Here is a 15067-nt window from a genome sequence, read left to right on the forward strand (position 1 = left end):
AGCACTTTATTTCCATGTGAACAGGCTGGAATTCTGGGCTCACTCTCAGTATGTTACTTTGGGTTTGTCACAAGTTGTGAGCCTGAAAGACACTTTATTATTTTTTTTTAAATATTTTAACTACAAAAGCCTCTGTTGGCGCTGAATGGTGCAAGAAAACAACATAAACTGTGAATAAAAGGAAGCTCTGTTCCCTGAATCTGGGAGGAGACACTGAGCAGCTCCTTCTGGTCAAGGACTCTGCAGCTTCAAGTCCAGAGTATTGATAGATAAGGTTTAGATTAGATCTTTTTGTTAAATTGCAACAAACTCCAAATTTGAGTCACTCCAAAAAATATAAAGCAATATGCTGCTCCTGGAAATGTAATTGGATAAAAGCAGTGTAAGAGAGTGGGAAAGACACTGACAACTCTGGTGTTCTTTTATTCACAGAATTGTATTGTATTCACCACCAACAAATTGTGCAAAGGATTTTGAATGTCAGTTTGTGTGGCTTAAAGCCCAGAAAACCACTTTAAATACAAATTGGGATCAAGATACCCTGTGGATGATACCTACATGAGTGTTTTAATATCCTTGGGAAGTATTTCCTTTCATGAGGCCACAATGAACAATAAAATAACTCCATAATTGGCTTTATCTCCTAGTCCATTACTGTCCAAATTTTTGAGGTTTTGTAATTCCATATTTTCTGAAAACACACCAGACTGTTGGGAGTGAATATCTACTGAACTACTACTGTCTAAAGAGGTCAGAGGTCTAAGAGCAGCCACAATGGTGGTAATGAGAAATCCAGGAAGGAAAACAGGGAACGGATTTCCTCGGTGCTGACACGAGCATGAGGTTATGATCTGTCTCTGCATGGAATCGAATCTTCTCCACTGAAATTTATACTTTATGCAGCTTCAAAATGCAAATAAATTCCCAGTTGAAGTCCTTATTTAACTGGGAAGCAGCTGGCAAACCGTGGAGCTGTGCATGAAGTATTGGGGTTCATCTTTTGCTGTCAGAGGTCCCTTTGGTAATAAGTGCTTTTTTCCCCACTCCCCTTTATTTATAGGCTGCCAAAATGGCAGAAGATGTTTTCCAGGCTGTGGAGCAGGTGACCAAGGAGAAGGATGCCATTCACAAAGAAAAAATTGAAACTTTGGCCTCTTTGGAGAACTCGAGACAGACGAACGAGAAGCTCCAGAATGAAGTAAATCACATTTAAATGCTTTTCTATGAAAAGTTTGGCCTGGTTTGTAAGAACAGCTTCTGAATTATGGAGAATTAGATGGGGCAGGAGAGGATTCTGTCATCTGCAGCTCCATAATTCTGGTAGGGAACAGCTGGGCTGCCCTAAATGTGCTAAAATGGGAACAATTTCCAGCGAGATCTGAGGGCTCGAGAATTAGAAATGGTGACGTTTATATGGGAGGGGTTCACTTTCTGGATTAAAAAACAATCCCCAGGGCCCTGTAATGCCATGAGAATGGCTGGAGATTATCTCTTATATAATATCATGTGTGGCTGGATGGGAACACATCAGGTTCACAAGCTCGGGGTGTTTCCCTGGTGGACACAAGCTCAGGAAATAGATGGACTACAGTTTGTCCCATTCTGCAGGGAATTCATTTCCTGAGCTGGCAGGCACAACACTCACCCTATTGAATCTCAGAAATTAAGGTATGGAAAAGCAGAATTTACTGGTTATCTTAGAGGAATAAAGATCAAGGAACAGGTAATTTTAGCAACAAGCTTTGCATTTAAAAACAAATAATGCTTTGAGTGGTGCAGCAGTTGATGGAGCTGAGGGGCTTTGGGCTTTACCTCTTTACATCAAATTCCTGTAAACTGCTCCCCAATGGACTTGGAATTCTCTGTGCTGCTCAGTTTGGATGCAGAAAGTCTCATAACATACAGGCTGGATTAATTTAAGGGCTAAAGCTGGAAAATGGACCAGCCCAGGCCCCATTTTGCTGGACATCATGTCCTGAGAACTGTGAGGTTTCTTTGGTGTAACGAGGGTTTTTTTCCTCTTGAAGTTGGACATGCTTAAACAAAACAACCTGAAAAATGAAGAGGAACTTAATAAATCAAAAGAGCTTCTGAATCTGGAGAACAAGAAAGTGGAAGAACTTAAAAAAGAATTGTAAGTATTTTTGTTAATTTTTGGGGTTGCATTTAACTTTGATTGTTTTAAGTATTGCCTTTCTGGTATCCTCACTACAAAGCAGGTATTAGGTCAAAATTAAATAGTAGTTTGGCATCAGAACACTGCTCCTGAATTGCTGATGAGAATTGAAGCAAGTCCTTGGAGCACTGTTTGAAATAATTTGTTTGTTGGAGGCTTCTGCCACCTGAGGGCACGAGATGATGTGAAAATCTTTATTATGAGAGAATTGTTTGATTTCATTACAAGTACACTTGGAGTGTTGTTTTAAGTGACTTTGTTTATAGCATATTTGGATCTACTTTTATTTTTCTTTGATGGCTTTATGCAGTTTATTCCTGTTGCCCCACTGTGCATTTGTTTCCTGAGTGGTACAAACCAAATATTACAAATAAAAATACATCTTGTGTATTTTACATATATATAAAAATACATCTTATGTATTTTTGCTATATATATATAAATGCACATAATATATATTATATATATTAATATAAAATGTATGTAAATATATGTAAACCAGGAGAATTTCACAGCATTTCCACCTGGTGAGACAGGTACGAGAAATGGCTGAAAAATCTGAGTCACAGGAGATGCTGAACTCAGAGTTAATCAGAATTGTGTCTAAATGTACCCAATAACAGACCACAGATCCTTGTGTTTTGAAGTGCTTGATTAAGTTTCTGACTTAAGGGCTCTTCTACTTCCCACTATTATAAAAGTATTTTTAATATTCCAGTCAAGATTTAACTCTGTAGTAGTGACACACGGGAGTACTGAGACTCCTTTTGGTAAAAACTAAACAGTCATAAAAATGACTGTTCAGTGAAATGAAGGGGATCTCTTGTATTTTTTGAGAGATGTCAGATCTAAAAACTTGTGTTAGTCACTTGTGTCAGAGGCAGCATGCAAGATATGTGCAAAAATTTGTTGAAAATAAACTTCTTTTAAGGAAATCACATTTAGTAGCAGCACAGGCTGCAAAACCTTTTTTTCCTTTAGCTTTTGTCTCATTTTCAGTTTGTATCTGTTAAAATAATGGAATAGATGAGAACCTTTTCCTGGTTTGCTTCCTGTGATCCCAAGGTCCAACATTCTTGAATGTCTGGATATCAGGGAGTAGTTAAATAGGTGGAACTGGAAGGGTTTTTCCTGTTGCCTTTTCTAGCTTTGTTTTTCTTTTTTTTTTTTTGCTTTTTAAGCAATTCTGCTGTTTTACCTCTGGCTGCAAAATTCCCTTCTGTGAAAGCCCAGGCTGCAAACCTTGCCAAGACTTGTCAGTCCCTCCCCTGTGCTCCCAAATCCAAGCCTCGCTGGCCATGGGAACACGCAGAACTTGGAATCCGGACTTACCTCCCATTTCTGAGACCCTGATACAGAGAGGAAAAGGTGTTTTGTGCTGCTGCCCCCGGGGTTAACCCGAGCCCTGGGTTGTCCCACTATCCCAGCTCCCTTCCACACGTGACCTGGATGTGTTTTTCCGAGCTGTGGAGCTGCCTCTCTCCCCCAGTTTTCCCTGCCTGTCCCGTTCCTATGGTAACGATGCTCTCTGTGTCCTCGCAGCGAGGAGCTCAAACTGGCAGCAGCTCACAAGTCCCAGCAGCTCGAGGCTCTGCAGGAGGAGAACGTGAGACTGGCCGAGGAGCTGGGCAGGAGCAGGGAGCAGGTCACGAGCCACCAGAAGGTGAGAGGGGCCGGAGCCTTCCCGGATCCAGGTGGGAAGAGCCGCGCGAGCTCCTTGTGCCGCAGGTCGGTGCCTGGAGGATGAGCCGTGCTGGGAATGTTTCAGATAAATGTGGAAGCCACCTGCACGGGGAGGTTGGAAGTGCAGCTGACAGAAGGTTATGTAACCTCGGAGGGATCCTTGGGAGGCTTGGGAATGAGCATAAATTAAACGTGCTCTAGCCAAGGGAATTAACAGGCACTTGCTGGTTCTGTCAGGAGGGGAAATGGCCACGGACCAGCACTAAGGAAATGGAGCTGTTTAATTCTCTTATTCCTGCTCTCCCCACTAAAACAAGGAGTATTTAGGATGTATTTCAGAGTACTGTGTAAATGTGCTTGGTTGGACTCTGTCCCTAAGAAGTGCTGTGCGTGTGTCTGCTCAAACTTCACACTGTGCCTGGACTGTGCTGCAGCCGGGCAGGGGTGCTGGGGGACTGGAATCCATGTCAATCCTTTTCTGGTGGCAGTTTATGGGGAGAAACAGACTCTCTTAAATTTATATTTTTATTTTTTGCTATTATATGTTGAACATGTTGTTGGAATCTTGAAGTACGGGCTTAGTTACCCAACTTGGATCACTGGTACTTGCCAAAAAAACCCCAGATTTACAGCCACTACTGTGGTGGGTTTAATCCTTGTGCAGCAGTTCCAGTGACAGGCACACCTTGAAGGAATCTTGGGAAGATCTTGCCCAAAAGGAAGAACATGGAAGACAGGGGTTTGTGTACTGCCTTTCTGAGATAGCACCTGTGCATAGGAGGGGGATCCTGCAACAGTCTTAATTTTTTGAAGCCAAGAGGCTGATTTTTCCCCCAAGAGTCCTGGTTGGAAGTACTGAGGATCAGTGACTACAGCTCTGGCCGGTTCCTAAATCCTTTGAGCTGCTGACAGGAGTAAAGCTCAGGCTCCTTGATCCTCAGGAGCCTTTGGAGATGATGAGCAGAGTCCCAGACGTGTGGGCTCAGCACTGACTCACTCTGCATCTGAGTAGTGGGGTGGTAAGAAAAGGTCCTAAACAGCCCGTGGGAGCTGCTCCCCACTCCCACAGGTTTTCCTAAATTATTTCAGAATCCTTGAGGCAACCTGGTATTTTCAGGGAGAGTTGTAACTTGGAAAGGATTCAGCAGCACTGGTCAAATCTTTGAGCATTTTGACGCACAGAAAGCCCTGAGGGAAGGGATCCCTCCGCCCCAAAGCCATGGGCTGGCAGCTCAGTCTGGGGCCTCCCTGCTTTCCCTGACCTCCAACATCCTGCTGTGTGCATCCTGCTGACTATGGATCTGTCAGCAGGGCCCCTTCTCTCACTGCCAGGACAGACAGCTGTAATCTGGGAAGCACAGGGACGAATCCATCGCCTTGCAAACTGGAATAGTGTCGGTCCAGTTGCACCACAGCCTGTTCTGCCTGGGAATAGATGGCTCCGAGATCTGGAAGATCTGCTGGAGCTTGGAGACACAGTTTCTTTGCCTTCATCTGTGAGGAAGCTGTAATCTGAATCTTGGGAACATGGGAATGCTGCCTGTTGCATTTCCCAAATGTGCTATTTGGGCTGTGGTGTCTTCAGGTCTGGTGAACAGCAGGGCCTCCCAAAAGCCTGGGAGAGGCCTTTGGTATCCCAGGTATCCCAACACCTCCTGTCAGGCCGTGCTCAGGCACAGTGGCCACAGGCTCTGGGCTCCCTGGGTTCAGGCTGGCTGTGGGGAGCAGGAAAAATGCTCCCATGAAAAATCCTCCAGTGGATTTGGAGAAGTGGCTGTGGTGGCAGTGAAGGGTTTGACACAGCAGGATGGCCCAAAGGGAGGGCAGTGAGGAGGAAAGCAGAACCCAGCAGAGCTCAGGCTGTGCAGGGTCTGTGCAGGTGCCTGTAAAATGCATCAGAAAGGGGCAAACATGGGTTTGGGAATTTTGAGCCGTCTCTATGGAAACCACATAAATTCTGGCAAGTATGTTGTCAACTGGGGTAGAGAATGTGTGGCTGCATGTGACACACTGTGCAAAATTAATGAATCCTGTGGCATGAATGATTTATCTGGACATCTAAAGGTTAAAGTGGCTCCCACCAAAGCAGCTCTTCTGTATTGATCCATAAATAATTAGCTGATTGTAATTCATTAAAGATTTGCATTCAGGCAGATTCTGAGTTCAGGGAACTTTTCTGGCTTCAAATTATTTGTTGTGGCATTTTGGGAGCCTTAGACCTGCCCAGGCATTTGAAGTTCATTGGAGAAAGTGTAGGAATATCCATGTTTTATGAACGGTGTGCAGGGTCTGCTCTGAGGGAATGAGCCAGGGAGAGGATCCTGGGAAAGGCTGGAGACAGAAGGGGGTCCCTTCTCCCACAGGAATTGTGCCTCCTCTCAACCATGGGGTTTGAAACTGCACAACTGCCCAAATTAACTGCTTTAAGAATTTTTATATTAAGTCTCTCTACACCCTTCTAGTATTTCTTTTTCATATCAATAAAGTTGGGTGATTATGCCCAGCAAAATGATCCCAGTTAAGCTCAAAGCTGGAAGGTTTAAAAGCACTGCAGCACAGGAGAGGAGAAGGTAAGTTGTCAGAAAATGTGGAGGAGAGGGTTTCTCTCAGAGAGCTGCATTTAGCTGAGAGCTGGAGGCTGGAGACAACCTGCCTGCTCATGGGAACTGGTTTAACGCCTTCTGTGCCTGCGATCTGAATAGCTGCAAAGTGCTGAAAGAAGGCACTCAGGGAGAGACCAGGAGCTGTTGTCAGGGCTCTGGGGTTTCCATTATAAATGTATGTCTTGCTGACCTTGTGGATGAACCCTGAAAGCTTGTGAAATCCCACCAGAGACTGTTCTCAAGGCAAGGCTGGGGGACGTCTGCTACAGACGGCAGTTCTCAGGGCTGACTTTGTTCACTGAGTAAGAAGAAAGGAGGAGGTGGTGAAAAAATAATTATTTGGCTTGAAAAGTACTTAATTTTTTCAGTTGTCTCTGTTTCTGGGCAGTTTGGATCCCAGGAACCTGCAGCAACAATATTTTCAGCTGAAGGCCTTGCTGGCTGTGAGGGCTGAAGGGTGGCCTTGCTGAGTTACAGGGTGGTAACAAACACCAGCAGCTCTGGGGATCAATAGTTTAGCTGTAAATAAAATAAGAGTGCAGTAACAAATACAGATCAGGGGTACAATTATCCAGGTCAGGACAACAGCAAATCCAGGAATTCCCCAATACTGGCCAGGCACACAGAGGGTTCTCTTTGGTGTGTGGGGGGCCTGGAAATATCCCATAACACTGATCTCACACACTGGTCTGTACACAGGACGTGGAAATACTTTATTTAATTATTTTTATTTAAAAGTCTTAGCCCCTCACTACCTGATACTCTTGGTCACTGAACAATTTCTGTTTGGGTGCATGTCTGTGCCTGTAGAAAATCTGTTACTTTGAGGATTTTTGGGCTCTGTAGCCTCTTCCATGTTTGTTTTATGATGATAATGTTGCTCTGATATATTGTACTAAGGAAACAATCCTTAGTGTATTAACTGGAGTCTGTTTGTACTTGTGTTTTAGCTGGAAGAGGAGAGATCAGTACTCAATAACCAGTTATTAGAGATGAAAAAGAGGTAAGTTGTTCTTGCTGGTGTGTGTTTAACACACAGTCCTACAGAAAATGTAACACCAAAACCAAGAGCTGTTCTGTTCTGTGCTGTCCTGGTTAGAGTGCTGAGGTTGTCACATACTTTGGGTTAGAGATGGAATTGTCCATGTTTCCTTTAGTTCCACACCTCCCCACTGTGGTAATTCTTACCTGCAGTGACCAGTTCAGTGTTTGGTTTCAGTCTGCTCTGCACTGTTGGATTGTCCCCCAGTCTGATAAAAGCTTGTTTTCAGCTCTGACACGTCGTCGAGCTCTAAAGGAATAATGGCAAAATACAGAGGTGCTGATTAGAAGAAAAGGGGAAGAAGAAGGAAAAGCAGCAGTTACTCAGCACTGCCTGGCTGCTCTCATGATTTTGTGCAGTTTATTGTGGCAGGAGGTTATTGCAGTTCATTCAGCACTGCTTTTAAATCCCAGGAGATTTGTCCTGGGTGACTGGGGCATCCCTTTGTAAGCTGCTGTTCAGGGAACAGTCCCAAGTCACAAAACTGACTGTCTGTGCAGTGGCCAAGTGCCACAGTGTCCTGGGGAAAATGGGGGCTTTTCAGAAGTAGTTACATCAATCCTTAAAAACAACAGGGCTCCCCACGACACCTCGAGTGTTCCAGGAAAAACAAACTGTTACATTTCCTGGATTTGTAGTGGTCACAACAAAGACCAGTGAGCAGTACTTGGGTATTTATGCACATCCTTGGCTACTCAGTGGTGTCACTCGTCCCTTCTTTATTCCCTGATTGTTCTTTGGGAGGTGGGTCGTGCTCTGTTGTATCTCCCCCTCTTCTGAAGGACAGCAGGCACAGGGGGTGTTTCCCGAGCTGATGCTTCCCCAGGGAATGTCAGAGTTGGATCAGCTGTACCCCAGAGAGGCCAGTGAACAGCTGAGCCTCCAGCTTTCACCAGCCTGCTGAGCTGCATCACCAGCCACACTTTTTAAAGTGTGTTCTAAACAGTGTAACTCCTGGAAGTTACTTGAGGAAAGGGAGGACAGAGGGGGGACCAGGAATCCTTCAGTACTTTCCGGCAGTTCTGTTTCACAGAGGACATTTTAAAAGACAAACTCTTTAGTAAGTTCTAAAAAGGAAGGTCTGTGGCTCTGATCTTCCTTCTCCTTTTTTTACTCAGCTGTGTGAAATAATCCAGACAGTTATGAAATAATTGAAGTGAATTTTACCTTCAGTGGGTTACACCAAAATGCCCAAATTTGTGACATTGCTCAGCAGTGGTGAATAAACTGCAATAAAGGGTAAAATGAGGAACAGGAACAGCCTCCAAGTGCAGGCACTGGGACTCAGAACATGCCAGCACATGGCACCAGTTGCTCACAAAAAAAAGGCTGAATAAAGAGCTAATTAAATAAAAATAGCGAACAAACTTTCTAAATTCCCAAATTCCACTGAAGTTGGTGGCAAGAGGAGTGATAATTTCCTCCTTGTGTCTGAAGAATTTGAGGTGAACCAGAGCCATCTTTGTGTTCCAGTTAGGTCAAATCTCTAGTGGTGGTTTCCTCACCTTCCTTCCACCCCCAGGAATTCTCTTCCCCTATTTTGGCATCTCCTTACATGGAATAGCCCAGCTGGGAGTGACAGGAGTGTGGTGTTTGTGGCTCTGAGGGGGTTCTGTGTTACTCAGCTGTTGGGCTCACTGTGGGTTGATGTCTGACTGTCTTTGAGCTTCGCTATTTATCGATACTCATCTCATTCCTCTCTCTTCCCTTTCCTGCCCTTGCTTCCCTTGCTATATCTGTGTGTCTTTAATGGTAAGACTCAAGAAAGTCTATCCACGTTACAATAAATAATTTTAATTTTTTTTAAGTAAAGTTGTTGTACATATTTTGGCTGCCTTTGTCCCTTGGTGTCTTGCTTTTGTTTTGTAAAACACTCAGCTCTATATATATATATATATATGTATTATGAAAAAAAAAAGTCTATATATTTTTTACCAAAACAAAAAAGCCCCTTGGTGCAAATTTCATTCTTCCTTACAGTATTTTGCATTTCTACTCCATGTTTCTAACATGTGGTTCTTGTTATCTTGCATTTTTAAAGCTTACCCAGTAGCACTTTAAGGTATTTGCTTCATTCTTAGAATTTCTTATTTTTGTAGTAAGGGAAGAATCTGGGTGACCTTTTTAATGTTTAAACAAAACCGAACCCTCTCCCCCACGACTTCCACACACTGCTCAGAACATGGTTTAACCTCCTCAAAAAAGTGCAGTTTTAAAATGGCATCTGCAACAAAAAAGTCATGTTTATTGGTTTTCTTTACCTCTGGGCTGGCAAGAGGATGGTTTGGAATTGAACTGGCAGAAAAAAAATTTAAGTTCCCCAAATCAATTTTTTTTCTAATAAAATAAAGTTTCCACAAGGTTTTCTTTGCGAGCTCAGTTATTTCACAATCAGCATCTGCTCCTTACATTCAGTGTCTCTGTGACTCCCACTGCACGTGGTGCTTCCAGCATCGTGCACTTCCAGCTGAGACTCTGGAAGTGGACTGTGCTCCACACTTCTGGATCAGTGGGTAGTGCCAGCCACCTACTCTGGTTGTAGGTTCTTCAGTTCCAGAATTTTTGGGTCTCCCTCTGGAGCAGTGGAGCACTGTCCTGGGAAAGTTAAAACCGAAGCTCCAGCACAGGGACCTTTTTCCCCTCTTGTTTTCTCTCCTCTTTTCTTCTCTCGTTTCTCTCCCCTTGTGTTTTAGTATTGGAGACTCCTGTATTGAGTTTGTAAACCTCTTCTTTCTCTCCTTCCCAACTGTTTGCCTTTTTCAGCCTCTCAGGGCTGTGGTGCTGAAGCCAAGCCCGATAAATGGCGAATGATCCGTATTTGTGCAAAGAGCGTCTGTTTGGTCCTGATCTCTCCATGAAGATCTGACCAAGTGGAAACATTGGCTAAATCACAAGCTCCTGAGCAGGAGCTGAGTCACTGGGCTTTCCATCTGTCCTCCCACAGCTGTGTGTTCAGCACAGGGGAGCTCGGGAGAAGTCTTGGGGACAGCAGAGCTTGTGAGCAGCAACTCACAGATGTGCTTCCCAGATGTACTCACAGTTTACTTCCCAGTAAATCCTGGATTTGCAGCTCTGTGGCTCGGAGAGGGCACCTCTGCTCTGTCAGCAGCACCCCTTGCATTGGTGGCACATTCTTTCCCACAGCACCACGTGCCTTTGATCCAGCTCAGCAAAGCACTGAAAACCAGGGGTTAGGCTGGAGCATGTTTGGAATTCTGCTGAAGGACACGGACACGGCTGTCGTGCTTTAGTGCTTTGCTGACTCAGGGTTGGCAAAGGGGACCTGTTTCATGCCAGTGCCCTGTTGGGTTTTATTAATGGGATGATAACTTGGATTTGAAGGCAAGATTGCTCAGTCTGCAAGTTGTTGTGTTTCTGCTTCTATTGATTCTCTCATTGTGAAAATACACCAAAACCAAAACAACCAGAACCAAATCAACCCTCTGGTTCCTGTTTGGTAGCTGCCTCACTGCCTCAGCTTTTCTAAACCCCAGATTCTCCACTTGCTGCTTCCATTCCTGAGTACAATCTGAACAATGAAGGAATTGCATTGATTGTGCTCTCATTGTGGAGTTCCCCTTTCCCTCGAGTGGGGGAGATTTGTTGTGTTTCATGTCTGGGTATCGTGGCTCTCACTAACTGTAGATATTGTAGAGATGAAAACTTTGCCATTTGAACTTGATAAGCTGTGCCCTGAGCATCCTCACACAGGATCCTGACCCCTGGGGCAGTCCTGGAGAGAGCAGTGTGGTTTGGGATCCCTGCACCTGCAGGAGCTTGGAGAGCTGGCAGCCGGCTGGGGCACTGCTGGCTGTGCTGGAAAGCAAGTTTTTCCTGGAGAAAAGTAGTGTTTAAAGGAACTTTTGGGGGGCTTTTTTAGCCAAAACCTTTCAGCTTGTAAGGAGTTTTGTAGTGATACTCCTCACATCAGAGGACAGTAACTCATCCCTGTGTAGTGTCAGGAAGACTCACTTGCACCAGTGTGGGGATGTCACAGCTATGGTGCCTTGAGGCAGGAATTCTAGGCAGAAGTCATATCTCTACTAGATCCATGGAAAAGGTTGGGAAAACTGGACATATGTACACAGAAGGGGGTTGTGCCTGCTTTGGAAGATTTCTTTTTAACCCTTAGCCCACGAAGTCAAACAAGTCCCGTGTGGTTTCCGGCTGAAACTGTTGTTAAAGGCCCAGAAACTCTCTAAGTGTGTGTGCAGGAAATGATGATGTCACTGAAATTAGTGAGGACCAGCTGATATTTCCAGCCTCATCCATGCTTTGCATGACAACCTGTACAATGAGCTTTGCATGCCTGTTTTGTTGCTTGTTAATAATTTTCAAGAAGTAACAAAACTCTCAAGTCAGGTTTTGTGGAACATTGTGCAACATGTTTGTTTATCCTGTATCTCCCCAGTCTGTTAACTTGCTCCTTTAAATTCAAATGGATACGGTGCTATGCAGATTCTGGCATGTACTACCTAGGTAAAGTTTTTGCTTTGTTTCCACAGTTGTAACATCTGAAATGTTTATACATATTTAAAACCTAGTCAAGTACAGAATTGTAATTTGTTTTTTTTAAGAACCACTTCTTACAGTAGTTTAATACTTGAAATTAAATAAAACTACTTTAGGCCACTGCAGTTATCCATTCATTAGATGATTTCTGGTTGTATTTGGTTTTCTTTTAGAGAATCGACTTTAAAAAAAGAAATTGATGAAGAGAGAGCATCCTTGCAGAAATCCATCAATGTTACTAGTGCCTTGATCACACAAAAAGATGAGGAACTGGAAAAACTCAGACATGAGGTAAATGGGGAATAGTGAATGGTTCCTAATTTTGATTAAGTTACAGGCAGAGGCTTTGTGTGCTGCCTGATTGTTCTTTAAAGTGGCACAGTTAAACCTTAGCATTAAATCTTTGGATACCTGTGCTGAGTTAGGTGACTCCTGGCACATGTTTTTGGTGCTCTTTAGCCCTGGCTGGGAGGGATGTGGTCTTAGTGCTCTGCCTTCGTGCTGGAAGGCCCAAGCCCTCACATAACTCTTGCAGATCACGGTGCTCCGCGGAGAAAACGCCTCTGCAAAAACCCTGCAGTCAGTGGTGAAGTCCCTGGAGTCTGACAAACTGAAACTTGAGGAAAAGGTGAAGAACTTGGAGCAAAAACTCAAGGAAAACAACGAGCAGCCTTTAACTGTAACGAGCTCCTCAGGTAAAGCAAAACCTGCCCCACTGTCTGTGCCTTCAGCTGGAAGGTTGAGACCAGAGACTGTGACACCGTTTCAGTGTCTGCCTGAGCCACCCCCTGTGTCACATTACACCTGCTTTGGTTTCTTTTCTTTAAAGGGGACGCTGCGAATCTGCTTCAGGAGGAGATTGCAAGAGAGAAGCAGGTACTGGCTGTGGACATGAGATGCTAAACCAGCAGTGGGGCCACAGGGGAGGGAAATCCAAAGACAGTCCCTATCAGGTTTTGTCAGTCGGGATTTTAATGGGCAGATTTGTCTTGTAGCCTTCAGCTTCTGAAATGACAGTAAATATTAAGAATGAAGGGATGAGTGGTACTGGAGAAACAGTTCAGATTATGGGAATGTGAGGAAGCAGGGAATCAAGGGTGGCAAGGGCTGACCTGTCAGTGAGGTACAGCCCAGCAGAGCAAACTCACTGCTCCCTGGCCTTCTTTCCAAGGGTTTCTTGGATGTGAATGAGCAAAAGGCATGGCCCACCTGAATCTGGTGCTTGCCAAATTGGAGAAATGGGCTTCCTGAGCTACTTCTAAGCTGCTGCAGTTGAAAATGTTGGCCTTGGCTTGTTCCCAACTGCAGAACTTGACTCAGAACGAGGGTTGGCCGCAATGGAGAGGGAAGGTGGTCAGTTGGCACGTGCTGGGACCAGGAGAAATGTGATTCAGAGTGTGATAGTCATAGTGACCACGTGAAGTGCTGCTGTATCACAGGGGCCTGTGCCAACAAATGTCTAGGAAAGATGGTTAGAATAGAATCACCTTCTGCTCATTTTATTAGATCACCAGTGTCAGTCCCAGTGATTAAATGTCCTTCCTAGCTGTGCAGTGATAGGAGGTGTCATGAACATGCACTAACCACCAATCTTTTTCTGGTTTTCTGCCTCCCTGAATTCACCTGCTGATGGCAACCCTTCCTTGCACCAGGGCGAGGTTGGTTCCACTTCTTGGCTTCCTTTATTTCATTCCCTGTTGATTTGCCAAGTGATCCTTGGTTACATTCAGCAGTGCTGAGCTCTGGGCTGGGGCTGTGGGAGGTGCCATCCCCCTGCTCCTCTGACTGCCCTTGTCCTTGGCTCTCCCAGATCGACTTCCTGAATTCAGTGATAGTGGATCTACAAAGGCGAAACGAGGAACTGAACTTGAAGATACAAAGAATGTGTGAAGCTGCCCTCAATGGCAATGACGAGGAGATAAATAACTATGACAGGTACAAATCCCAAGGGAAACCTGGGCTCATGTTTTGGGAACTGTTGGTAGCAGCAGGTCGGGATCTGCACGATGCACCAGCCTGATCTCAGCCATGAGGAGGGACAGAGGGAGATTTCTCTGGAGTTCAGTGGTTGAATCCAGCCTTCTTTTTACACTGGGATGTTCCTGGTGGTGCAAATGATTCTCTGTGGTTATGGACCACAAACATTCACTTATTGTGACATGTTTGTTGTCAGGCTTGATGGATCTGCCCTTCCCAAGTGCAGGAGAAGGGTCATTGCTCTCAAGGGGCCGTAGCTGTGTTGGGATGGGGAGAGAAATAGAACTAAATAGAATAGTGCAGAGAAACAGAACTAAAAGCTTTTTGATATATTGTGACTTCAGATCCCTCCAGGGAAAAGAGAAACTGGTTTACATGTGTTTCTTTTAAATGTCTGTATTTGTGCACAAACAGTGTGTTGTGTAGTAAATATTGCAGTGTAGGGGATTGTGGGGGCACTGCAGGGTGGTGGAGGAGCTGAGATCTTCCCGAGGGGTTTGTAACTGCTGCTTGTTGAGCTCTGTGGCGGTTCCTCAGTCTCAGTAATCACAGAGCTCACAGTGCAGGGCCACAGGCCTCGCTCCCCTGTGAAGGAACCGTGTCCCCCTGACCTGTGCTGCCCTTGCAGTGAGGAGGAGAGCCTGTCCAAGAAGAAACCGCGCCTGTTCTGCGACATCTGCGGCTGCTTCGACCTGCACGACACCGAGGACTGTCCGACGCAGGCGCAGGCGCTGGAGGAGCCGCCGCACTCGGCTCACCACGGCAGCCGGCGGGAGGAGCGGCCCTACTGCGACACCTGCGAGGTGTTCGGGCACTGGACGGCCGAGTGCAACGACGACGAGACCTTCTGATGGCAGGGGAGGGACCGGCCCCGTGCCCCCCACGGACCTTTGGAACCACCAGCAGCTGCGTGTGCTGAATGTCAGGGAAAGGGACAGCGGTTCTGCCCCTCCCGCTCCCCCTGCCCGTCCACCTCACAGGCAGTGAATGGATAAATTTTTGCTCCTCCACTAATAAATAACCCCTGTCCCTTTTTAACAAACTTTACGAAGGTAAATAAAAGATTTAACAAGT

General features: G+C 45.2%; 1 protein-coding gene across 14 annotated transcripts in view; it reads left to right on the top strand.

Moving 5' to 3' along the window:
- Positions 1–15067, top strand: part of CLIP1 (CAP-Gly domain containing linker protein 1) — a 61439-nt gene extending 46372 nt beyond the window's left edge. For 5 of the 14 annotated variants that reach the window (XM_051785748.1, XM_051785741.1, XM_051785739.1 and 2 more), the window contains 8 exons: positions 1061–1198; positions 2028–2134; positions 3719–3839; positions 7413–7465; positions 9546–9566; positions 12190–12307; positions 12552–12711; positions 12846–13757. In XM_051785748.1, coding sequence (XP_051641708.1) covers positions 1061–1198; positions 2028–2134; positions 3719–3839; positions 7413–7465; positions 9546–9566; positions 12190–12307; positions 12552–12711; positions 12846–12919 — 792 coding nt within the window. In that variant the 3' untranslated portion in view covers positions 12920–13757. Of the gene's footprint in view, positions 1–1060; positions 1199–2027; positions 2135–3718; positions 3840–7412; positions 7466–9261; positions 9486–9545; positions 9567–11915; positions 12150–12189; positions 12308–12551; positions 12712–12845; positions 13758–13826; positions 13952–14621 lie in introns of those variants that run through there. The other 9 variants (XM_051785743.1, XM_051785742.1, XM_051785745.1 and 6 more) reach the window with 6 other exon arrangements.

This window comes from Manacus candei, unplaced genomic scaffold (genome assembly GCF_025592945.1).
Source record: "Manacus candei isolate 608988 ecotype Guabito, Panama unplaced genomic scaffold, ASM2559294v1 h1tg000020l, whole genome shotgun sequence".
Classification (NCBI taxonomy): Eukaryota; Metazoa; Chordata; class Aves; order Passeriformes; family Pipridae; genus Manacus; species Manacus candei.